Genomic DNA, 25,519 nt, shown 5'->3' on the forward strand with positions numbered 1-25,519 from the left:
CTGCGTACAGAAAAGTGTACCAGTCCTAAGCGTCCGGCTCTGTGAGTTTTCACAAACTGAACACATGCGGGTAACCAGCAGACAGATCCAGAAACAGAACATTACAGCGGCCCCCTCAGGCACTCCCCTCTCCAGGATAACCACTGTCCTGACTTCCAATCAAGAGTGAGATTGAAAAATGCCTCACAGGCCCCCAGGCCCTGCGCTCGCATCTGTCTGCGCACTGCCTCCCCATGGCTCCGGCTCGCGTGGCAAAGCCTCCCTGGGAAGGTCGTCCCCTGTTGATTTCCTCCGGGTTTAGCAGTTGAGAAGATTTTGTGGCACTGTGTAGTATTGGAACCCTGTACCCCACTTCTCTTTGTAAGGAAAAATTATTCCTCCTTGTGGAAACTTGCTTTGTCTTTCACTGTTCTTATTTTCCACAGCCCCAGCCCTGTCCTGGCTTGCTGGGGCAGAGGGTTTCCTGCTGTAGCAACAGCTTGTTGCTGCCTTCGATTCCACACATCATCCCCCGTTAGGTCCGTTCTGGTCCTTCACGGTCCCACCACAAGGAGCAGGGGAAGAGGAGAAGCTCCAACACAGAATGCCCATCTGTGATGTCCCCTGCTCGGGTCTCAGCCTCCTGCCAGGCCCCAGAGTCTCCCTGCATTTCTATTTCCTCGTTTGCAGACTCAGGGACTGACCGGGCCTGTTCTCTGCTCAGTCCCTGCCACTGCCTTTCTGGCCCTGGGGTTTCCCTGCCTTCTCCCCAGCTCCTCAGCCTTGGTACCCCCTGAAGATAAACGCCCAGGGTCTTTTCACTGTAAGGATTTTACTGCCAGTTATTTTTATGAGAAAGGAGCCCCGGTGGCACAGTGGTTAAAGTGATCGATGTGGCTCCACTGGAGAAAGATGTGGCGGTCTGCTTCCAGAAAGATGTGGCGGTCTGCTTCCATAGAGGTGTACAGCCTTGGAAACCCTGTGGGGTGGCTAGGAGTCAGAATCGACTGGATGGCAGTGGGGTTGGTTTTGGTATTCTGAGCATTGTGTGGGAATTTACCTTGATGGGGTTCCAGGAGGAACGCTCTCCCAGCGGCTCCAGAGTGCACTGCTCATATATCCTGCCCTCTCTGCCAGTTCAGAGGGCCCTTTGCCTCCCTGCTTGTTTTCCCCACAGCGGCCCTCGCTCCCCAGCGACACCGTGTTGACGTGAGGGTTGCTTGTGGGAAGGACTGCTTTTGAGGCGTGGACGACAGCCATAGTGACAGCTCAGACACAGATCACAGCAGCTCAGCCGGGTATAACCATCTCAGAGGTGCTGGATGGTCAAATGCAGAGCCAGCCTCCGCTCCTGGGGCTCGGTTTCTAGGGGAGAAGGGCGGCCCCACCTGGCAGAGGCTTGTACTGGACATCCCTCATTTTGTCCGTCCAGTTTCTGACGGGAGACTCCACCAGCCTCACCACGGTGCCTTCCACTTGGCGTTCTCCTCCTTCCGTACTGCCGCGGGCGCTGGGCCCGGCTTTCCTGCTGCTGTCTGGAAGGGTTAGGAGTGCCTCGCCACCACGATCGCCGGGCTCATCAATTGTTCGCACCTTCAAACCCGAAACTAAACCCTTTGCTGTTGACTTGATTCCTACTCATAGCTACCCTACAGTTTGCATCTCCAGTCTTTCCTAAGCGCCAGGGCTTGACAGCCGCTGTTTTCTCACGTAGGATACCACAAAGAAGGCTTCCTAGCCATCCAGCACACACTGGATAAAGCCATCATGTGGTACCATGTTAGAGATGAGATGACCCGGATGTTCGCTAACCTCAGCGTGCTGGTGAAGAGGTTCCCGCACGGGCCCTACATCCAGGACCACTTCTTCCCGGTCCTGCAGAACGAATTCCCACCGCTCCTCATGCTCAGCTTCATCTGCATCGAGCTCACCGTCATCAACTCCATTGCCCTGGAGAAAGAGAGGAAGCTGAAGGTAACGCCTGCTCCTTTGGCGGGCAGCCTCTCCTGGGGTAGGAAGGTTTGGAGGCTGCTAGTGAGAAACGCCCAGAGTGGGAAGGAGGTCCAGGAAGGTAAGCAGCTGCTTAGGCGTCAGAGTGGCCGGCCAGGTGAGTGGGAACCTGGAAATTCTTTGGTAATTTTAACCTGCTTGGAATTTAAAACCAGAAAAACCAAACCCATTGCCGTGAAGTCGATTCCGACTCCTAGCGACACTATAGGACAGAGCAGGACTGCCTGTAGGGCTTCCAGGGAGCGGCTGGTGGATTCAAACCGCCAACCTTTTGGTTAGCAGCCAGGCTTTTAACCACTGTGCCACCTGGAGGCACCAAAGTTGGCTTTGCTGCTTTTAGGCAGGGCGCGGCCTGCCCAGTGGCTACTGGTTGGCTAGTGCACTCTTGGCACACAGTAGGTGTTCAGAAAATGCTTTGGGGAATGACCAGTCGATAAACATATACTGGTCCCAGTTGCCGACGAGTTGACTCCGACCTATGGCGACCACATGTGTGTCAGAGTAGAGCTGTGCTCCATAGGGTCTCCAATGGCTGATTTTTTCCAAAGTAGATGGCCATTCCTTTCTTCTGAGGCACCTCAGGGTGGACTTGAACCTCTAACCTTTTGGTTAGGAGCCGAGCGTGTTAACTGTTGCACCAGCCAGGATCTGCAGCAACATTTAGGAGGCGAATAATCACCCCAAACGAACTGGCTCGTTGCTGTGAGGCAGACGGGAGCACACTCCTGGAAGAGGCAGCCGAAGCCAGGCTGACCGCTGAGCTGCTCCGCAGGTCACAGCCGTCCTCCGCTTTCTGCACGCCTCTGCTCGCTGGCTGCTCCCATTATTTCTCCAGCCTCGCTTTTTTGCTCTCTCTCTCTCTTTTTAAATCTTTTCTTCTCACTCTTTAATTTTTTTCTCCTTTTATTGTTTCTCATGACTACGTGTTAAAATAGCCTGCTAGGGACTCCCAGAGCCTTGCTTGGCCTCGCTTGCTTGACATCTAGGACGTAAGAGCAGATTGCTCTGGTCTGCTTTGCCTTCTTGTGTTTCCGCTTGGAAGGAAGGGACCTAACTGCTGCTGTCTTGTGAGGGGGGCTGGCAGTGGGAGGGTGCTGGCATGGCCGTGGGTGGCAGTGGGACTGTGGGCTGCCTGGGAGGCCTTCCACCTGGCTCTGTACCTACTGAAAACCCAGAGAAACTAGGCTCTTCTGGAGTGGCTGGTGGAATCCCCTCTTAGTCTCCAGGTGTGGAACCCTCTGCCTTCCCGGCACACTGGCCAAGGGAGGTGCTGGGCATCAGTGTTTCACCTAGACCATCAAACTGGTCACGTGCTGCTGCTTCCGTACTCGAGTCTGCTGTCTAGACAAAAGTAGGTTAAAGAATGCTTCTGAGAAACTTAAAATAACCACCAATGGAATTAAAAAGTAGGACATATAACTTTTAGAACACTAGAGATAATAAAAACAAAGATATTGTGGCCCGTATACTAAGGCAGAAAACAAAAGTAATCACAAAGCAGTGTAAGGAACAGAAAATATAAAAGTATTAGGTGAAATAGCCGAAGACCGAACGTGGCAGTTACGATGATAAATGTAAATGGGATCACCTCTCCTTTTAAAAGAAAAACAACTTAGAATAGATCAAGAAGCTAAAACAAAGGGTAAGGCTTCGAACTGGAACAAATCAGAACCAGAACCAACTGCTCTACTGCTGGTTCTCAGAATCGGTCCCTAACCAGCAGCATTATCCTCACCTGGGAACTTGTTAGAAGTGCAAATCCTCAGCAGAGGTTTGAACCCTAACAAACGGTTGGAAGCCCTGACAAAATGACACAGCACAGTCTTCTTGGTTGATTTGATAGCGCTGGTAGGTAGTGCTTCCCACATGCTGGGCACTCCACGAAGCACTGTGCAAACATTAATTCACATCACCCTCTGTCTTAGCTATCTAGTGCCACTGTAACAGAAATACCGCAAGTGGGTGGCTTTAACAAACAATTTATTTTCTCACAGTTTAGGAGGCTAGAAGTCCGAATGCAGGGCGCCAGCTCTAGGGAGAGGCTTTGTCTTTCTGTTGGCTCTGGTGGAAGGTCCTTGTCTTCTTCCGAGCTTCTGCTCCTCGGTGATCTTCCTGTGGCTTGGCATCTCTCTGCCCCCATCTCTGCTCGCTTATTTGTTTGTTTAATCTCTTTTATGTCTCAAAAGAGATTGACTTAAGACACCCATCAGAAAAGAGCCAAACCCACTGCCATCGAGTTGATTCCAGCTCACAGCAACCCTATAGTACAGAGTGGAACTGCCCCATTAGGATTTCCAAGGCTGTAAATCTTTACAGAAACAGACTGCCAGGTCTTTCTCCCATGGAGCAGCTGATGGGTTCTAACTGCTGACCTTCTAGTTAGCAGCCAAGTGCTTTAACCCCTGGGCCCCCGGGGCTCCTACTTAAGACACACCCTGCACTAGCACCGTGTCATTAACACAACGAAGAAAATCCACCGCCAAATGGCGTTATAACCACAGGTATGGGGGGTAAGATTTATAACACTGATTTTTGGGGGACACAATTGAAACCATAACACCCTCCTAATAGCTGGAGCCAAAATCTTGTGTTAACCCCACCAGACCCACCCCTCACCCTCTCCACCTTGTCCTCTGCCCTGAAAGCTGCCCCTCAGGGGGTCAGCACACACTCACTGGAGCCAGCAGGGCCTTGGAGGAGGGAAGAGGGAGGTCAGGGTGTTTACTCCCCTGTCTGTCTCCCTGCAGGTCGTTTGGGGCTTGGTTTGCTCCTTAACTGAAGGTCACTGTTCTGTCAAGATATTTTGCCCTGCACAACCCTATCCCCTTCTGGGTTCTGGCACCTTCTCTCCCTTCTCATCCCTTTGGGCCCTGGGATGACAACAGCTCGGTAGCTGCTAGCCCTAGGTTCCTGTGCCATCCCGTTGGGTTTTCTATTCAGGTGTAATTAGACTTTTTGTAAACAACCAAACCAGTTGTCAGAAAATCGAGTGAGTTCCAACCCATGGCGACCTCGTGTGTGTCAGAGTAGCACTGTGCTCCAGAGAGTTCTCAATGGCTGATTGTTTGGAGTAGATCACCAGGCTATTTTTCCAAGGCACCTCTGAGTGGTTAGCAGCCAAGCACGCTAACCATTTGCACCACCCAGGGACTCCCGTTATAAACAAATCCTTCTTTCATAGTTCCGTTTGACTGTACCGTCTTTCTCCTTTCGGGACCCTGACTGATACACCGTTCTGTGACAACTACTGCACTAATTCTTACTGAGCAGGGTGGTAACCTGGGGCACAGAGAAGTTAATGATTTCCAGGTCACTATGTACAACACAGTGCAACCTAATCATAAAAAAAGTTTCCATCTCCAAATAAAGAATGTATCTCCCTAAGCAAAGTACAACACTTTTCTGATAATTAAGCTTTAGCTTCTCCAGTGGAAACCTGAGGAAATACGCTGGAGAGGAAGACGCTGCATTTCTGCTGGGTGAAGTCTGGAGGAGACAGCCCACGGGGAGCCCTGGGAGAGCTTTGCGCCCCTGGAGCTGAGAGAGATCCATGTAGTTGGCTCCTCCTTTCTCTTGAACCCAACCTAAACCTCTCAACTCTTCTTCGGTAAAGACCAGAAGCGGGCAAATTATATTCCAGGAGGAATCATTAATATGGTGTCTGCTCCAAGAGGGAGAGTGACCTAACAGAGTTTGTCCCTGGGACCCAGGTGGGAGAATGGGGTGGCACAGAGTGTCACCGTCTTCTCCGAGCACTGACTGCAGCAAGCAGAGCTCTCTTCCCTTTTAAAGTACTCGATGCTGAGCGGGGTGGGAGCCCTGATGGCGCGCTGGTTAAGCTCTTGGCTGCTAACTGAAAGGTCGACGGTACGCTCCGGGGGAGGAAGATGTGGCAGTCTGCTTCTGTAAGGATTACAGTCTTGGAAAGCCTATGGGACAGTTCTACTCTGTCCTACAGGGTCACTCTGAGTCAGAGTTGACTCCCCGGCAATGGGTTTTTGGTTTGGTGCTGAGTGTTGGATCCAGTCTGACAGTGTACATGGGTTAAGGAGCCTGCAGATGGACTATCTGTAATTTAAGAGGCACCTGGAGCCCCTGCTGCTGGCATAGGCCCTTTGCTGTAGTTGAACAGGGCTCTTTCCTATTTCCCAAGTGGGTGCAAGCTCTACTGTTCCTCTGTAGGAATTCCCCCTACTTCAAGTTCATATTACAGTTTACCACCTTCAAGAAGTCTTTCCAAAGTCCATCCGTCTTTCATCCCATCCTCCCATATCATGTTGCGTCCACCTCTGTTATTGGACACTTGGAGCTTAACTGACGTCCATGGAGTCGTTCCCCCGGTTAACTGGCCTCCCTCCCTTCTGTACAGCAGATGGACTGGTGGAGAGCCCAGCCCACTGTGGCTGGCAGGCTTCTCTCCAGTGCACACTGGCCTATGTCCTCTCCCTGTTGAGTGCATGCTTCCCAGGGTTTGTTCCTAAACCTTGCTGGACCTACACCTGTGCTTGTGCTGGACCCTGGTGGCACAGTGGTTTGAGAGCTGAGCTGCTAACCAAAAGGTCAGCAGTTCGAATCCACCAGCTGCTCCTTGGAAACCCTATGGGGCAGTTCTGCCCTGTCCTAGAGGGTCGCTATGAGTCAGAATCGACTTGACAGCAACGGGTTTGGTGCTCGTCATTTGCGATTTAATTAAATATTGTATAAATGGATGAAATGGACTGGAGTTGCCTTTGAGAGTTTTATTAAATGCTTTGGAAAGATTCAGTAAAGCAGATTCCCCCCCTCCCCACCAAAAAAAGCCACTAAATTTTGTGTGGGTGAGACGACTGTAAAATTTGGGAAAAAATTGTAAAAACCTGGGCAGAGTCTGTACGAGGTCACTTCACACCTGTATTTGTTCTCAATCTTCTCTTGAGCCTGTGACCATAGATCGTGCATTGTGGTGGGTGTTACGCTAACACTCCACCCAGCCGGCCTGTGCTGTAAAAAAAGGCTTCATCTTCTGATATCAAAATACTGGCACATGACTGTACGTTTATATGTTACAAGTTGAAATAAAAATTTTAAGGTATGTGTATGTCATTTTTGTGATTCCTTTCTTTAACCAACTTGTTTTCTGATTAATCAGCCTGCTACCAGCTCCAATTGGAAAAGACCAAAAGGCTATTCCTGTATGTATAGTATAGAGTATACAGCGTTAGTATCATATATGCATCTCTAATACTTGGTTGTAAAATTTGGAAGGCAGTAACTCTTGTATATTTTGTAGTTTTCCTCCATGGAACCTAGCACAGTGCTTTCCATTTATTCACTCATCAAACATTGAGTGGCTTCTTGTTATCAGGCATGTGCCTTAGAGACGCAGGTATACATGACTCGGCCTTGCCCCTCAGGTGAGTCACAGCCGTAAAGCCAAGTATGCCAAAAGAATCAGAAGTGCTAAGGTAATGGATGTATAGAGTGCTGTGCTGGGCAGAGGATGGGCAGAGTTGACCAGAGAAAGCTTCACAGAACAGGTAACTCTTGAACTAGGTTTTGAAAGTCAGGCAGGATTTCACTAGCTAAAGAGAGGTTGAGAGAAAAAAGAAAGGAACAATGTGTGTGAAAAATAAAAAAGAGACCATGGTGTGTTCAGTGAATTGCAAGAAGGTTTGTGTGTCCAGAGCATAAGATGTCAAGGCGTTTAGATTTTATCTTGAGGGACACAGCGGCCATTCGCTTAGACCAGGCCTTCAATAAGTAAATGAACCGGAAGTATACGTACCATTTCAAAAGAAGGCTAATTTTAATGAGGGGCCATCTCTACCACACCTAAACCAGATAAATGCCTCTCACTGATTTGCACTCCTCTTTCCAGTTTGTCTCCAGCCACCCCAGTAGACACCCGTCCCCAGTACACACATACAGACTCTTCATCCCAGTCTGCTGGGGTTGCAGTAACAGACAGTTAACCCCGCCCAGGGGGAGCTGAGCACTGGACGTGTCACATGTGGTTCTTTTGCTTTCTCTAGGAGTATATGTGCATGATGGGGCTGCACAGCTGGCTGCACTGGGTTGCTTGGTTCATCATGTTCTTCATTTCTGTCTTCATTGCTGTTTCAGTCATGACAGTGTTGTTCTGCACAAAGGTACACGTACGTCTCCCTCAGGACGTGCTCTGCTCTCAGTAGGTGGGAAAGATTCTTGGTGGGTGGTGGTGCTGAGGTTCAATATCTGATGAAACGCAGTTGCTGGTGAGCACTTGGAAACGCACAGGTTGCTGTGTGGTGGTATTTGCTAAAGCTTCGGAGAGTTACGGGTTTAAACTTAGGATCGGGAAGAGCTTTGCCCCTCCTTCAGTTCCCTGGTTTCCAAGTACTGGACATGGGTGTGGTTAACTTCATTAGCAAAGTGGGATGTCAAAAGATGTCTTTTATAGACTTTAAAGCATTACAAATTTTATAATCTATAAATAGTTGAAAACAGTCATTGTGAAAGACAAGAACATTCTTTCATACCCATGATATCTTGTTATTTTTTCTTTTATGCTGTCAGTAAAATTTGGTGTTACAATCTGCTAACATGCATTTAATGATTGAATCATAATCCACTATACGGATATAAAAAAATTACTTTCTAAATTACCAAAATTGGCACAATTTGGACAAAGGAATGCAAGAAAACCTAGACTAAATAGGAAAAGTTAAGAAACAAAGGAAATTGCCAGGAAACATTAAACAGAGAAAACGTAAGATATCAAAAGGAATACCGAAATTATCTGTGACAATAATAATTAAAAATGGGATAAACTCATTTATTAAAAGATGAAAACATTCACATTGGATCAAAAACTTAAATCCAAACTCATACTCTCCAAAAAAAAGAGATACCCTCAAAAACTAAAAATTAAACTACCATGTGACCCAGCAATTCCACTCCTAGGTAATCTACCCAAAAGACTTGGAAGCAGAGACTCAAACAGAATTGTACACCAGTGTTCATTGCAGCACTATTCACAACAGCCAAAAGGTAGAAACAACCTAAACGCCGATCAACACATGAATGGATAAACAAAATGTGGTCCATACATACAATGGAATAGTACTCAGCCAGTAGGAGAAATGAAGTCCTGATATGTGCTATGGTATGGATGGAGCGGGAAAACATTATGCTGAATGAAATAAGCCAATCACAAAAGGACAAATATTGTATGACCTCACTTATACAGAACAGTGAGACAAGAAGAGGCAAATGTATAGAGACCAAAGTTTATTAATGGTTACCAGGGGTGTGAGGGAAAGAAAAAAGGGGAGGGGGTGTTATTGCTTATGGAGTACTGAGTTTCTGGTTTATGGTGATGGAAAAATCACATTGACTAAGGGTAGGGTTACACAACCGATTCGTGTAATTGTTGTTAATAAGTTGCACACCTGTAAAAAGTTGAATTGACAAAAAAGTTGTGTGATTATATTTACAACAATGACAAAAAAAAAAAAAAGAGTAGCCGCTGAGGCTGCTTATGTACAACCAAATACCTCAGGGGATTTGGTTCCTTGGTGTGGTGGTTGAGGGTCATGATTTTGTGGGATATCCCAGCTAATCAGCCTAATAACATGTTTAGTACGTCTGTCCTACCTCCTAGTTCATTGTGTAGCGTGTGGGGTCTTAAAAGCTTGCAAGCAGCCATCCAAGGCACAACAATTGGCCTCTATTCTCCTGGAGCAGCAGGGGACAGAGTCAGGACTAGGAGGAGGAAATGGAGTGTGTGGCCAATTGCCTCCATGAACAACTGCCCCTTTTGCCAGAGACCAGAAGAACTGAATGGTGCCTGGCTACCACTATTGAACATATTGATCAAAATTTCTGTAGAAGAATCTTGATCAAAAGGGGGGAAAAAAACAACAGAATTTCAAATTCTCATGGACTCCAGACTATCTGGAGACTTGGAGGCTGGCTGAAACCCTGAAAGTATTGCCCAGAGATAATCTTTAAATTTTAAACCAAAAATATCCCCTAAAGTCTCCTTAAAACCAAACAGTAGTTTAGCTTAACTGGTAAAGAATGTCTGCCTTGAACATTGTGCTCTTTTAAGATCTGTCTGTATGGGATCAAAGTGACAACAGCAACTGGAAAGATTACGTATGAACCTTAGAGGCAGTGAGTTTATGTTAATGGGGGAGGAACAACTCAGAAAACGAGGGTGAGAATGGTTGCACAACTTGAAGAATGTAATCAATGTCACTGAATTGTGCATGTAGAAATGGTTAAACTGGTGTATGTTCTGTTGCGTGTATTCTCAACAACAGCAACAACAAAAATAAAATAAATCATAAAAAATGAAAAGACACATGGAGAGAACATCATCTGTAAATAGCAACGGCATTGCTAGGTCAAAGATCTGTCTTAAAAACTATGTATTTATATATATGTGTGTATATATATTGTTTAGTTTCAAGATAATCTTGATTTTTAAAATGTCTGTATTGTTTCATGCTTTCTCCTCATCCTCTCCGTGTAAAAATGATCCACGTCTGTGGTTGTTTTGTAGATGCCTGATGTGGCCGTGTTCGACAACAGCGACCCTAGTTTGATATTTGTTTTTCTAATGTGTTTCGCCATTGCCACACTTTTCTTTGCGTTCATGGCCAGCACATTTTTCACAAAAGGTGAGTCCTCAGCTTGGTTTCTGTCGGGGGGTGGGTTTAGGACTTCTTTTTCTCGTAGCACGGCTCTTCCCGTTGTCTACAGTGTTAATTATTATTCCTTCAGAGCCAAATGTCCACCGTTTTAACAAAAGAAGAATTCTATTCGCCATTAAAAGCCTGTTCAAACATCTCAATGTATGTATGTTTCTATACTGCTTTTGGCTTCTAAGTATCATTTCTAATGGAGACTAGTAGTGAGTCTCAATTGGGAAGAAAAGGGAGGAATAAAATATTCAGGGCAGGTGGTTTTCCAGGTCTTGAATATGAAGTTGGGGCCCAACAGTAGGCTGACTTCTCGGATGCCGTAAAAGAGAGGAATTCCTTGGAATGTGGTCCTGTCAGGAGGAGTGTTGCCTCTGAAGCTATTGGTAGAATTGATTAGCCACAAGCGGTCAAAATAATAGTCATGAAGTCAGAGTGCAGGAGAATTGGATTGGAGGTCATCCTAGAGAGACACAGGCAGAAACTTGGATGGAGGATAGGTCCAGCAACTGGTGACAAAAAAAGGCTTACAGAGAACTGGAGCAAAACTCCACATGTGGTAGAGGTGAAGCTAGGCAGTTTATTGTTTACAGGTGTGAATATTTTACATCAAAGAGCATGTTCTAACACGTGCACCCTGGCAAACATTGACTCTGCCAAGATGGACATGGATAGTTTGGGATGTTGAAGGGGCCTGGACACCAACTCCTGATGTAAACGTGGTATCTTAATTCCTCCCTGCCCACAGCCTGAGGGCATACATGGCAGGAGTGATGGTCAGCCTAAGACTAAGGGACGCCAAAGGTCAGGACCCGAAAAGCTGAACTCGTGGGCAAGTACAAGAACTAAGTAGAGGACTGGAAATAAGAGACAAAACCAATGAGGTCAGAAGCACGATAAATCACAGTGGACAGCCAACAGCAAGAGAGTGCCAAGTAAAAGCAAAAATACACCAGGCAACCCAGCATGTATGATAATTAATTTTCAGTGAAAGGGCCAAGACAATTCAGCGAGGAAAGAAGAATCTTTTCAACTACTGGTGCTGGAACAACTGGATACCAAAACCCCTTGCCACTGAGTCGATTCGGACTCATAGCAACCCTATAGGACAGAGTAGAACTGCCCCATAGAGTTTCCAAGGAGCGGCTGGTGGATTCGAACTGCCAATCTTTTGGTTAGCAGCCGAGCTCTTAACCACTGCGCCACCACAGTTTCCAAAACAACTGGACAGCCACGTGCAAAAATATCTGAAATTGGACCCCTACCTCACCTCACACCATACATGAAAATTAATTCAAAGTGGTTCGTAGACCTACATGAAAGAGAGAAATCTGTAAAACTCTTACACAGGAGTAAACTTTCATGATCTTGGATCAGACAGTGATTTCTTAGGTAGGACCCCAGAAGCACAAATAATAAAGGAGATTGGTAAAGGTGTTTGTCAACAGCAAAATGGGTGAGCTGTGGTAATAGTAATACAATGGGTGGTACTCTGGAACAAAAAGGAATGAACTATTGAGACACGCAACGATGTGGATGGATCTCAAAAATACACATATATCTGTTGAATTAAAGAAGCCTTACGCAACGGAGACATCCTCTGTGGGTCTCCTAATGTAAAGTTTTATATCAGGCAGCTCAGAGCAGCGTTAGCCTCTGCGTGTTGAGGCTTTGCTGGAAAGGGAACTGAGGTACTTTCTGGAATGATAAAAAGATATTTCATGATTTGGGGTTTGGGTTGTACAAGTTTATACATTCATAAAAACTTATCGAATTACGCACTTAAGATCTGTGAATTTCACTCAAGGTAATTTTACCTTAAAAAAAAAAAGGCACCATACACAGACTCAAAATGTAAATAACAAAGAGGGAAATATTTTTGAACTTACATCACAAAGGGCTAATATCTCTAATGTGTAAAGAGGTTTTAAAAATTGAGAGGAGACTCCAAACACTGAACAGAAAAAAATGATTAAAACATAGAAACAAACAATTCCTAGACAAAAGGAATTCAGATAGACTTAAACAGATGAAATAAACATCAAGATACCATTTCTTACCTTCCAGACTGGCAAAAATCCAAAAGCCTGAGGATACATTTGGTGGGCACAGTTCTGGGGGATCGGCTGCTCCCGTACATTGCCGATGTGAGTGCCGAACAGTGTGACCTCTTTAGGGGCATTTGCAATAGCTAGCAAAATTATATACAAATTTAGCCTGTGACCCAGCAATTCTAAGTCTAAGAATATGCCCCAAATTTAGCCTGTCAAAAATTCAAAATCGTATATGTACAAGGCAGTTAATTGTGACATTATTTGTAATCTTAAAAGACTGAAAATAACTCACACTCCATCAGTAGGAGGACCCGTCGATAAGTGATGGTACAACCATACCGTGGAGTACTACACAGCACTAAAAAGTAATGAGGAAAATCTTTATGTGCTGATACAGAGTGATCTCCAGGCTACATTGTCAGTGCAAAAAAAGCAAGATGTAAAACCATCTTTATATCTATAGAGAAACGTAAATATTAATACAGAATTTGTTTATACTTTCAAAAAGAAACAATACACAGTTAAGTTAAAAAGTGATACAAATGGCTATTTGTGGGAGAATGAAGGAATAGGGCGCAGAGTGTGGTGGTGGAATGAGACTTCTGTGATGTACCTTATGTAATTTTGACTTTTAAACCATGTGAATTAGTTTCCTATTGCTGTAACAACTTGTCACATACTTAGTGCCTTAAAATCATACCAACTGATTATCTTAGAGTCAAAAGTCTGAAATGTGTTTTACTAGGCTAGAGTCAAGATGTCAGCCGAGCTGGTGTTCCTTCTGGACGGTCTAGAGGAGAACTCTTCCCCTTGCCTTTTCCAGCTTCTGGAGGATGCCTGCAGTCCTTGACTCGTGGCCTCTTCCTCCATCTTCAAAGCCAGCAGCCCAGCATCTTCAAATCTCAGTCTTCCCCCGCCCCTGACTTCTGCTTCTGTAGCCACGTCTCCTTCTTTGGCTCTGACACTCCTGTCTCCCTCTTATAAGGACCCTTGTGATTACATTGGGCCCACCAGATAATCCAGGATAATCGCCCCATCTCAAGATCTTGAATCATATCTGTATAATACCTTTTGCCATGTAAAGTAACATATTCACAGGTTTCCAGGGTTAGAACATGGCCATCTTTGGGAGGTCATTATTCTGTTTACCATGCCATGAAAATCATTGAAAAAGAAAATTATATAAATATGTAAAAGAAATGATAAAAGCAGTTTCTAAAAGTCGAAAACCAGTGGAAACAAATGTTTCAAGTTGGGGGTTTATTCCTACAAAGAAAAGAATTACTTCAAATGACTTTAAAACACAATGATTTTATTGTATATCCGTTGTGAGTGATTTTTTTCCCTAAATTTTATATAATTTGTGGTTGTTGTTGAGAATATACACAGCAAAGCACACACCAATTTTAACAGTTTCTAATACGTACCATCTAGTGACATTGATGACATTCTTCGAAGTATGCAGCCGTTCTCACTCTCCTTTGCTAAGTTGTTTCTCCCCCATTAACACAAACTCACGGCCCCTTAAATTTCCTGTCTACTCCTTTGAGTGGCTGTTGTCGATTTAATCCCACAGAGAGAGTTCTTTTAAGAGTGTAATGCTCAAGGCAGACATTCTTCACTACTTAAACTAAACTACTGTCTGGTTTTAAGAAGATTTCAGGGGGTATTTTTGGTTTAAGGTAAAGATTATCTCAGGGCAATAGTTTCAGGGGTTTGTGAGTGATATTTTAAAGACAAAAAGAATTACAAAGAAATTTAAAGCCGTATTTTGTAGTCTTACTGTTAGTAGTAGGGTTGGTACTGCTATTTTGAAACCAGTACAGGTATGTTGTTGTTGCTGGGCGCTGTCCAGTGGATTTTTGACTTACAGCAACCCCATGTTACGGAACAAAACTGCCCCATAGGGTTTCCTGGGCTGTAGTCTTTATGGAAGCAGGTTGCCAGGTCTTTCTCCCACAGAGCTTCTGGGTGGGTTCCAACTACCAGCCTTTTGGTTAGCAGCCAAGTGCTTAACCGTTGCACCACCAGGATTCGATAGGATAAAGCAAAAAAGTAGAAACAAAAATTTTCAATATAAAAGAACTACAAATACAATACCAATATTAGAATCACGCCCTATAATCATAAACTTTTGTTAGAATTGTCAGTAGGAACTCATTGTTTTTCTTTTTTAAATATATTTTCTCACCATGTCCACCGAAAAGACCCAGAAGCAGTTACAACCTAGTAGTAACAAACACCTTAGTGCCCAGACTGTGGTCTCTGAATGCCTCTGTGAGGAATCTCCTTAGAGAAATAGCTGATTCTAGATCTGGGGGAGGAAATGTACAAGACGAGCGTGGGGCATTTTGTACGACAGCAAGGAAGCTCTCAGCTGATGGGACAGTGTCTAAAGGATAAAGGGATCTACTTGAAAAAGCTCCCACTGGCCAAGATACGACATTCTGAGCGTCAAAAAGAATGATGACTGCAGTGGATTGAAATATGAAATAGTAATATGTAAAAATTCATGATTTATAATGATGCCAGAAAATACCTCACTGGTCACCATTGGAGATTTCTAGGGCATCTGCCCGTTGCACCCCAGTGCCACCACAGGCCTGAAGGGAGGAAGATGTTCTTGGTCTCCCACTGCTGCCCCAGATCATTGCTGTTTCCTCCTGGCTTGGAAGACCCAGCCCCTGTGAAGAGGGTGTCATCAGACTAAAGCAAGTGCTGCTTTGTGGTGCGGTCCTCTACTGCTCCTGGGGCTTCTCCTTGGTCCTGGAAGTGTGAGCTCCTGGCTCACTGTTTTTCTCTCCATCGTCAACTCCTGTGACCATTCTTGGTGCTCCAGCTCCTTCTTCTCTCAGCTCCTGACCTCATTCCAATGACCTTTTCATCCACTCTGCATAGTGACCCCATGTGCCTGTGGTCATCCCTAGGCCTTGGCCCCACCGGTCATTGGACCTGAGAATCTCAGCCTCAAACATCCCAACATCTCCTTCTCATTTTAACTATGTTTTCACTGTGATTAAATATATATATATATCTATTCCATTGTCATTGAATCGATTCCAACTAATACAGACCCTATAGGACAGAGTAGAACTGCCCCATAGGGTTTCCAAAGCTGTAATCTTTATGGAATCAGACTGCCACATCTTTCTTCTGCTGAGTGGCTGGTGGGTTTGAATCGCCGACCTTTCAGTTAGCCGCCAGTTGCTTAAACACTGCACTCCCTTGCTCGCTCTCTTTTTCATTCTCTCTTATAAAATCTGCCATTTTAACCGTCCTTAAGTATCCAGTTCAGTGGCATGAAGTACCTTCACTATGTTGTGCAACCATCATCACTATCCATTTCCAAAAGTCTGCATCACCCCAAACAGAAACTCTGTACCTAACTCCCCGCTAGCCCTTTCTCTTCCCCCTAATAACCTTTACTCTACATTTTGTCTCTGTGAGTTTGACTATTCTAGATACTCCATATAAATGGAATCAGACAATATTTATCCTTCTGTGTCTGGCCTCTTTCACTTAGCATATTTCCAAGGTTCGTTCATGTTGTAGCGTGTATCAGAACTTCATTCCTTTTTATTGCTAAGTAAATTTGGATTGTGTGGATAGAGCACATTTTGTCTGTTCATTTGTTGATGGACATTTGAGTTGTTTCCAACTTTTGGCTATTGTGTATAATGCTGCAGTGAACACTGGTGTACAAGAACCTGTTTGAGTCCCTGCTATCAATTCTTCGGGGGTATATACCTGTCTTAGTCATATAGTGCTGCTACAACAGAAATACCACAAGTGGATGGCTTTAACAAAGAGGAATTTATTTCCTTACAGTAAAGTAGGCTAAAAGTCCAAATTCAGGGCGTCAGCTCCAGGGGAAGTCTTTCTCTCTCTCAGCCTTCTCATCAGTGTTTTCCCTGGACTAGGAGCTTCTCAGCGCAGGGACCCCTGTCCAAAGGACGCACTCTGCTCCCGGCACTGCTTTCTTGATGGTATGAGATCCCCCTGTCTCACTGCTCACTTCTGTCTTTTATATCTCAAGAGATTGCCTCAGGACACAATCCAGCCTTGTAGATCAGGTCCTGCCTTACTAACACAACTGCCACCCATCCTCCCTCATTAACATCATAGAGGCAGGTTTACAACATACAGGAAAATCACACAGTACCAGGAATCATGGCCTAGCCAAATTGATACACACATTTTTGGGGGGACATAATTCAAACCATGACAATACCTAAGAGTGGAATTGCTGGGTCATATGGTAGAGGGTGAGCAAAACAGAGGAGGACCCTCAGCAAGATGGATTGACACAGTGGCTGCAACAATGGACTCAAACGTACCTACCACAGTGGGGATGGCACCGGACCAGGAAGAGTTTCCTTTTGTTATACATGGGGTCGGTGTGAGTTGGAACCGACTTGATGGCACCTAACAACAACATGGAAATTGTATTTTTAACTTTCTGAGGAACTGCCAAACCATCTCCCACACAGCGACTGCAGTATTTTACGACTTCCCCAGCAATGCACGGGGACCCCAATTCTCTACATGCTCACCCACACTTGTTATTTTTCCTTTTTTTTCAAATAACTATCTTAGTGAGTACGAAGTGACATCTCATTGTGGTTTTGATTGGCATGTTCCCGACGACTAATGATGCTGAGCACCTTGTCAGGTGCTTATTGGCCGTTTATATCTCTTCTTTGGAGAAATGTCTACTCAAGTTCTAGCCCCATTTTTTAATCAGATTTTTTGTCTTTTTATTGTTGAGCTGTAGGAGTTCTTTGTATATTCTGGATATTAAACCCTTATCAAATATATGATTTACAAATATTTTCTCCCATTCTGTAGGTTTTCTTTTCACTTTCTTGATATTGTCCTTTGATGTACATTTTTAATTTTGATGAAGTTCAATTTATGTATTTTTTTTCTTTTGTTTCTTGTGCTTTTGGTGACGAGTGGTTCATGTTTTAAGTCCCACAAATACTCTAAGTCTTTCAATAGTGAAAGCCCAACTATAGAAAGCGTCTATCACAATTTCTTAGAAAATGGCTTCCCTTCTGAAACGCTGCGATACGCGCAGAGATATGTTCTTCATTGTGGCGGGGGATGGGGTGTGTGTTGTAGTTCTTCATACATGATGAATCTTTTCTCATGTCTCCTCCTGAACTTGTAGCCCACGTTGCAACTGCTACAGGAGGTATCGTCTTCTTCTTAACCTACCTCCCGTACCTGTACGTCACTTTCAGCTACACCCAGAGGAGTCATTTCCAGAAGATCGCCTGTTGTCTGTTCTCCAATGTTGCCATGGCCTTGGGAGTCCGATTCATATCCTTGTCGGAGGCAAAAGGTGAGCTTGCTCCTTCCCGAATGCTCGCTAATCTGCCTTTTTTAAAATTATTATTAGCTTTAGGTGAAAGTTTACAGCTCAAGTTAATTTCTCATATAAAGATTTATACCCATATTGTTATGTGACACTAGTTGCAATCCCTATAATGTGACAGCACACTCCCCCTTTCCACCCTTGGCTTCCTGCGTCCATCCAACCAACTCCTGTCCCTTCCTGCCTTATCCTGCCTCCCGCCAGGAGCCGCTCATTTGGTCTCCTGTATCTGCTTGAACTAAGCAGCACACTCTTCATGAGTATTATTTTATGTTTTATAGTCCAGTCTAATCTTTGTCTCAAGAGCGGGCTTTGGGAATGGTTTTTGTTCTGGGCCAACAGAGCGTCAGTGGGCCATGGCTTTGGGGGTTCCTCCAGTCTCGGTCAAACCATTAAGTCTGGTGTTTTTATGTGAACTTGAGTTCTGCTCCACACTTTCCTCCCACTCCGTCAGGGACTCTCTGTTGTGTTCCCTGTCAGGGTGGTCATTGGTGGTAGCCAGGCACTATCTAGTTCTTCGGGTCTCAGGCTGATGTTGTCTCTGGTTTATGTGGCTCTTTTGTCTCTTGGGCTAGTATTTTCCTTGTGTCTTTGGTGTTCTTCATTCTCCTTTGCTCCAAGTTGGTTGGGACCAATTGATGCATCTTAGATGGCTGCTCAAGGTTTTAAGACCCCTCGCTAATCTGCCTTGATGCTTCGCCATGGCTAACAGGCCAGGATGGCCTTCATTTTCAGATAAAAACAACTGGTGACACCCTGAGATAATCTTTAAACCTTAAGCCAAAAATATCCCCTGAAGTCTTCTTAAAACCAAACAACAATTTAGCTTAACCAGTAAAAAACTCTGCCTTGAGCATTATGCTCTTTTAAGAACTCTCTACATGGGATCAAATTGATAACAGCAACTCAAAAGATTAGATAGGCAACTTAGGGGGCAGTGAGTTTATGTTAATGGAGGAGGAAGAACTCAGAGACGGAGGGTGAGAATGGTTGCACAACTTGAAGAATGTAATCAATGTCACTGAATTGTACCTGTGGAAATTGTTGTATGTTTTGCTGTGTATATTCTCAACAACAACAAAATAAATAAATTTAAAAAAAAAAACACAACGGGAACATTTCAGTTAGTGTTTTGAGTATTTACAATATACTTATAACTATGGTAGGTACAGAATCCCTGGTGGTGCAGTGGTTAAAGTGCTCAGCTGCTAAGCAAAATATCGGTGATTCAAACCTACCAACTACTTCTCAGGAGGAAGACGTGGCAGTCTGCTTCCGTACAGATCTACAGCCTTGGAAACCCTAGGGGGCAGTTCTGCAATGTCCTGTAGGGTCACTATGAGTCGGAATCAACTTGACAGCAGTGGGTTTGGTTTGGTTTGGTTTATGGTAGGTACTGTGTAGGATACTACAGAAATATAGGATGTGGTCCTCGCCATCACACAGCTTGCAGTGTAGCTTGGGACACAGAACTAAAGCATATCAAAGAATTAGGAAATGAGCTCTGGTGGCACAGTGGTTAAGAGCAATGGCGAGCTAAGGCTGCTAACCAAAAGGTCAGTGGTTCAGATCCACCACCTGTTCCTTGGAAACACTATGAGGCAGTTTTACTCTGTCCTATAAGGTTGCTATGAGTCAGAATCGACTCGACGACAACAGGTTTGGTTTTATATAATTATGTAGATATAAAATAACAGATTTTTTTTAACTATGATTATGATTGATCATAATTTCAGATAATAGAACTTAACAGATAACATAGTACTTTTTACTAACAAGCTTCACGAGAGCTTGTTAGAAATGTGGACTCCCAGGCCCCACCCAGGTTCTAAATCGGAATCTGCTTTTTTTTTTTTTAGATAATATTTTCTTGTGTTTTCAGTGAAAGTTTACATGGCAAATTAGGTTCCCATTTAACAATTTCTACATAATTTGTTCATGACATGGGTTACATTCTATACAATGTGTCAACATTATCATTATTTCCGTTCTGGTTGTTCTGTTTCCAGTAATCTAGTTTCCCTGCCCCCTTGCCTTCTCATCTTTGCTTTAGAGTAATTGTTGACCATTTGGTCTCATATAATACAGCCTGCATTTTAACAAAATCTGCAGGTGACTCGTAAGAGCGGTAAAGTTGAGGAGCTTTGATAAGGACTGGCCCATCTCTCTGCTCACCAGTGCGTGAGTCTCGCCTGTGGTGGCACTGATTTCCACCTCCTAAGTCCCACCAAAGGAACCCTGGTGGCACAGCGGTTAAGTGCTCGGCTGCTAACTGAAAAGTTGGCTGTTCAAACCCACCCAGCAGCTCTGTGGGAGAAAGACCTGGTGAACTACTCCATAAAGATTACAGCCGAGAAAACCCTAAGAGGCAGTTCTTCTCTGTCACATGGGGTGGCTGTGAGTTGAAAATCGACTCAATGGCACCCAACAGCAACAAGTCCTACCATGGCAGCGCCAGATGCCCAGTATCTTGGATGCTTGAAATAAAAAGTGTGGTCAGCTTTTATTCAAATCAGACACTTTGACATGACTTAGGGTCCATATCTCCAAATATACCCAGGAATTGGTCCCAATACTCCCTCAGTTGTTGTAGTTGTTAGGTGCTGTCCAGTTGGTTCTGAATCATAGCGACCCGATGTACAACAGAATGAAACACTGCCCGGTCCTGCACCATCCTCACAATTATTGCTGTGCTTGAGGCCACTGTTGCAGCCACTGTGTCAGTCCATCTTATTGAAGGTCTTCCTCTTTTTCGCTGACCCTCTACTTTACCAAGCATGATGTCCTTCTCCAGGGACTGGTCCCTCCTGATAACATGTCCAAAGTATGGGAGATGTAGTCTCGCCACCCTTGCTTCAAAGGAGCATTCTGGCTGTACCTCTTCCAAGACAGATTTGTTGTTTCTTCTGACCGTCCATGGTATATTCAATATTCTTTGCCAGCATCATAACTCAAAGACATCAATTCTTCTTCAGTCTTACTTATTCATTGTCCAGCTTTTGCACGCATATGAGGTGATCGAAAATACCATAGCTTGGGTCAGAGGCACCTTAGTCCTCAAAGTGACATCTTTGCCTTTTAACACATGAAAGAGGTCTTTTGCAGCAGATTTGCTCCGTGCAATACGCCATTTGGTTTTTTGACTACTGCTTCCATGGGTGTTGATTGTGGATCCAAGTAAAATGAAATCCTTGACAACTTCAATCTTTTCCCCCTTTATCATGATGTTGCTTATTGGCTCAGTTGTGAGGATTTTTGTTTTCTTTATGTTGAGGTATAATCCACACTGAAGGCTGTATTCTTGATCTTCATCAGTAAGTGCGTCAAGTCCTCTGCACTCTCAGAGCAAGGTTGTGACATTTGCATATTGCAGGATGATAGTCTTTCTACAGTCCTGATGCTGCGTTCTTCTTGATATGTATGAATTCTCAGATTATTTGCTCAGCATACAGATCGAATAAGTATGGTGAAAGGATATAACCCTGACACACACCTTTTCCTGATTTTAAACCACGCGGTATCCCCTTGTTCTGTTCAGATGACTGCCTCTTAGTCTGTGTACTAGTTCCCTGTGAGTACAATTAAGTGTTCTGGAATTCCCATTCTGCATAATGTTATCCGTATTTGCTATGATCCACAGTGTCAAATGCCTTTGCGTAGTCAGCAAAACACAGGTAAACATCTTTCTGGTATTCTCTGCTTTCAGCCAATATCCATCTGACGTGGTAATGATATCCCTGGTTCCACATCTTCTTCTGAATCCGGCTTGAGTTTCTGACAGTTCCCTGTCAATGTACTGCTGCAACTGTTTTTGAATGATCTTCAGCAAAATTTTACTTGCATGTGGTTATTAATGATATTGTTTGATAATTTCCGCATTCTGTTGGATCACCTTGCTTTGGAATGGGCACAAATATGTATCTCTTTCAGTCAGTTGACCAGGTACCTGTCTTCCAAATTTCTTGGCATAGACGAGTGAGTACCTCCAGCACTGCATCCGTTTGTTGAAACATCTCAATTGGTATTCCATCGATTCCTGGAGCCTTGATTTTCACCAATGCCTTGAGTGCAGCTGGGACTTCTTCCTTTAGTACCATCAGTTCTTGTTCATATGCTACCTCCTGAAATGGTTGAACATCGACCAATTCTTTTTGGTACAGTGACTCTTTATTCCTTCCATCTTCTTTTGATGCTTCCTGCATCATTCAATATTTTGCCCATAGAATCCTTCAATATTGCAACTCGAGGCTTGAATTTTGTCTTCAATTTTTTCAGCTTGAGAAATGCTGAGCAGCGTGTTCTTTCCTTTTGGTTTTCTAACCCCCCATCTTTGCACATTTCATTATGATACTTTACTTTGTCTTCTTGAGCTGCCCTTTGAAATCTTCTGTTCAGCTCTTTTACTTCATCGTTTGTTCCATTCACTTTAGCTGCTCTATGTTCAAGAGCAAGTTTCAAAGTTTCTTCTGACATCCATTTTGGTCTTTTCTTTCTATCTAGTCTTTGGTCATTAGTGTTCAATGCATCAAATCTAGTCTTGAGATGGTCTCTAAATTCAGATGGAATATACTCCAGGTCGTACTTTGGCTCTTGTGGACTTGTTTTAATTTTCTTCAGCTCCAGCTTGAACTTTCATACGAGCAGTTGATGATCTGTTCCACAGTGGGCCCCTGGCCTTGTTCTGACTGGTGATATTGAGCTTCTCCGTAGTGTCTTTCCATAAATGTAGTCAATTTGATTCCTGCGTATTCCATCCAGCAAGGTCTACGTGTATAGTCGCCGTTTATGTTGTTGAAAAACAGTGTTGGCAATGAATAAGTTGTTGGTCTTGCAAAATTCTATCATGTGATCTCTGGCATCATTTCTATCACCAAGGCCATATTTTCCAACTACCAATCCTTTTTTATTTCCAACTTTCGCATTCCAATCATCAATAATTATTAATCCATCTTGATTGCATGTTTGATCAATTTCAGACTGCAGAAGTTGGTAAAAATCTTCAATCTCTTCATCTTTGGCTTTAGTGTTTGGTGCATAAATTCGAATAATAGTCGTATTAACTGGTCTTCCTTTTAGGCATATGGATATTATCCTATCACTGTCAACCTTGTACTTCAGGATAGATCTTGCAATGTTCTTTTCAACCATGAATGCGATGCTGTTCCTCCTCAATGTGTCATTCCCGGCAGAGTAGACCATATCCTCCCACACTGCTTTCTTTATTCAGGAATAAGCGTACACTGAGTGTCTCCCGCTCTGCAGGAGGAAACATGTTGCAGTCTGCTTCCATAAAGATTAGAGCCTTAGAAACCCTCTGTGGCAGTTCTGACCTGTCCTATAGGTTCACTGTGGGTTGGAATTGACTTAACCCCAACAGGTTTGGATTTTGTTTCTGAGTGTCTGCTGTACCCGAGGCCTTGTGCCTAATGTTGGAGATATTGCAATAGACGTTACAGTCCCTGGCCCCAGTTGGCCCGTACTGGGAAAGCAGTAAGTGAGCAGATTCACGGTGCGACGCGGGAAGTTCTGCCATCAAAGCGAGTGCAGGCACCCTGATGCACAGTGGCTGGGTGTCTCACCCAGACGGGGAAGTGGGCATGCACAGTTCTTGGATAAGGAGATAGCTGCACTGGCCTTTGAAGTAAGAATTAGCCAAGCAAAGAAGGTGAGGAGGAGTGGGAGGGCTTGCAGGCAGCACATGCAGAATCTTGGAGATGAGGCTCAGGTCCCCAAGCTTCTTACTTCTTGGTGCCAATGAAACTACTGCCACCTTTTGGCAGTATGGAAAACGTTTTCTCTCATGGGAGAAACCAGCAGCTCTTGCCTTCCCCTTTCCTGTGCCCAGTGTTTGTCCCTAAATGCCCAAACACAAGCAACCCAGATGTGTTGTTGGCCTGGCCCCCGACTCCTTGATTGGGAAGTTCAGGTGATCTTCTCTGTCTTGAGTGTGGTAGGCTTAGTAATTTTTCCTTCCATTTTAACAGGTGTAGGGCTGCAATGGAGGAACATAGGCAGCCTAAATGGAGACTTTAACTTCACTCAAGTGCTGCTGATGCTACTGTTTGACTCTTTCTTGTATGGCTTAGTGGCCTGGTACTTGGAGTCCATCTTCCCAGGGGCATATGGTACACCCAAGCCCTGGTACTTCTTTGTCATGGTGAGTTCCGATGCTGCTGTTTTTAGGTTGGCCTCAGAATTCTTAACTATTTGTCATCAGTAGCCTTACCTCTCTTTGTGGTGTCCTGATTGAAATCTCAAACTCCAGGAACCCTCTAACCTGGATTCACCTGATACCCATCAGCTGTGGTCCCCAATGAGTAGAACTAAGAGTCCTTTTCCATTTCACTGCCAAGGCAGTGACAGAGTCCCTCCCAGGGTGTCCACAGGTGTCTCCCATGTGCCTGCTTGAAGATCAGGCCCGCATCCCCCACCTCCGACACCACCCACTGTGCTGGAGCACCAGGACTCCACCATCTCTTTCCCTGCTGAGCAGTTCTCTCAGGATGGCCCTGAGAGGAGGCCTTGTGAGCCCAGGGCGTGGGCAGGGCGGCCTGCACTGACAGCCTGTGAGTTCCCAGGAGCACTTCTCTCCTGTGATAACTAAGCTTTCCTGTACAGTCAGGCTCGTCATGCCTGACTCAGTCCTCACTCAGCCTCTGGTGGGCCTGCCCCCATAGGTCCTCAGCTGCCACCCCTGCCCCTCTCGGACCCCTCAGTGGAGTTTGGAGATGTAGGTAGGTTGCTGCTCCAGCATGTCCCTAGCCCATAGGGATGCTGACTGCCCACACAATGGTGATCCAGGCACCAGGAGCATGGATTGGAGGCATCCTGTGTAGCTCCATCCTCGGGGCTGTGGGCTATGCGAGGAGCCCATGAACAAGTTACTTAACTTCTCCAGGCACCATTAAATGATCCAACAAAGAAACTGGGAAAAAGGAATTATTTTTTAATGTTTTTATTTTATTGTTGTTGAGAATTTACACAGCAAAACATACACCAATTCAGCAGTTTCTACAAGTACAATTCAGTGACATTGATTACATTCTTCAAGTTGTGCAACCATTCTCACCCTTCTTCTCTGAGTTGTTCCTCCCTCATAAACTCACTGCCCCTGTTTCGGAACTGATCTTTTGAGTTGCTGTTGTCAATTTGATCCCATATAGATAGTTCTTATAAGAGCATAATGCTCAAGGCAGACATTCTTTACTAGTTAAACTAGATTTTAAGAAGACTTCAGGGAATATTTTTGATTTAAGATTTAAAGATTATCTCAGGGCAGTAGTTTCAGGGGTTCATCCGCCTCAGTGGCTCCAGAAAGTCTGGAATCCATGGGGAAAAGGAATTTAATTTACCAGAATATTTATTTTCCAGAAAAATAGTCAGTTCACATAATGTATTAATGCGTAAGTTGACTTCCTCTCCAGCCCTCC

At 44.5% G+C, this 25,519-nt stretch overlaps 1 protein-coding gene across 1 annotated transcript in view; it reads left to right on the top strand.

Annotated features, from left to right (window-relative positions):
- The window catches only part of LOC101351480 (ATP-binding cassette sub-family A member 17-like), an 84,656-nt gene that overhangs the window by 9,721 nt on the left and 49,416 nt on the right, over positions 1 to 25,519 (top strand). Inside the window, exons 5-10 of the mRNA XM_012554588.1 lie at positions 1,694 to 1,953; positions 8,001 to 8,117; positions 10,517 to 10,634; positions 17,883 to 18,056; positions 24,074 to 24,240; positions 24,712 to 24,715. Of these exons, the coding sequence (XP_012410042.1) occupies positions 1,694 to 1,953; positions 8,001 to 8,117; positions 10,517 to 10,634; positions 17,883 to 18,056; positions 24,074 to 24,240; positions 24,712 to 24,715 (840 nt within the window). The remainder of the gene's footprint in view (positions 1 to 1,693; positions 1,954 to 8,000; positions 8,118 to 10,516; positions 10,635 to 17,882; positions 18,057 to 24,073; positions 24,241 to 24,711; positions 24,716 to 25,519) is intronic.

The sequence above is a fragment of the Trichechus manatus genome, unplaced genomic scaffold (genome assembly GCF_000243295.1).
Source record: "Trichechus manatus latirostris isolate Lorelei unplaced genomic scaffold, TriManLat1.0 scaffold00024, whole genome shotgun sequence".
Lineage (NCBI taxonomy): Eukaryota > Metazoa > Chordata > Mammalia > Sirenia > Trichechidae > Trichechus > Trichechus manatus.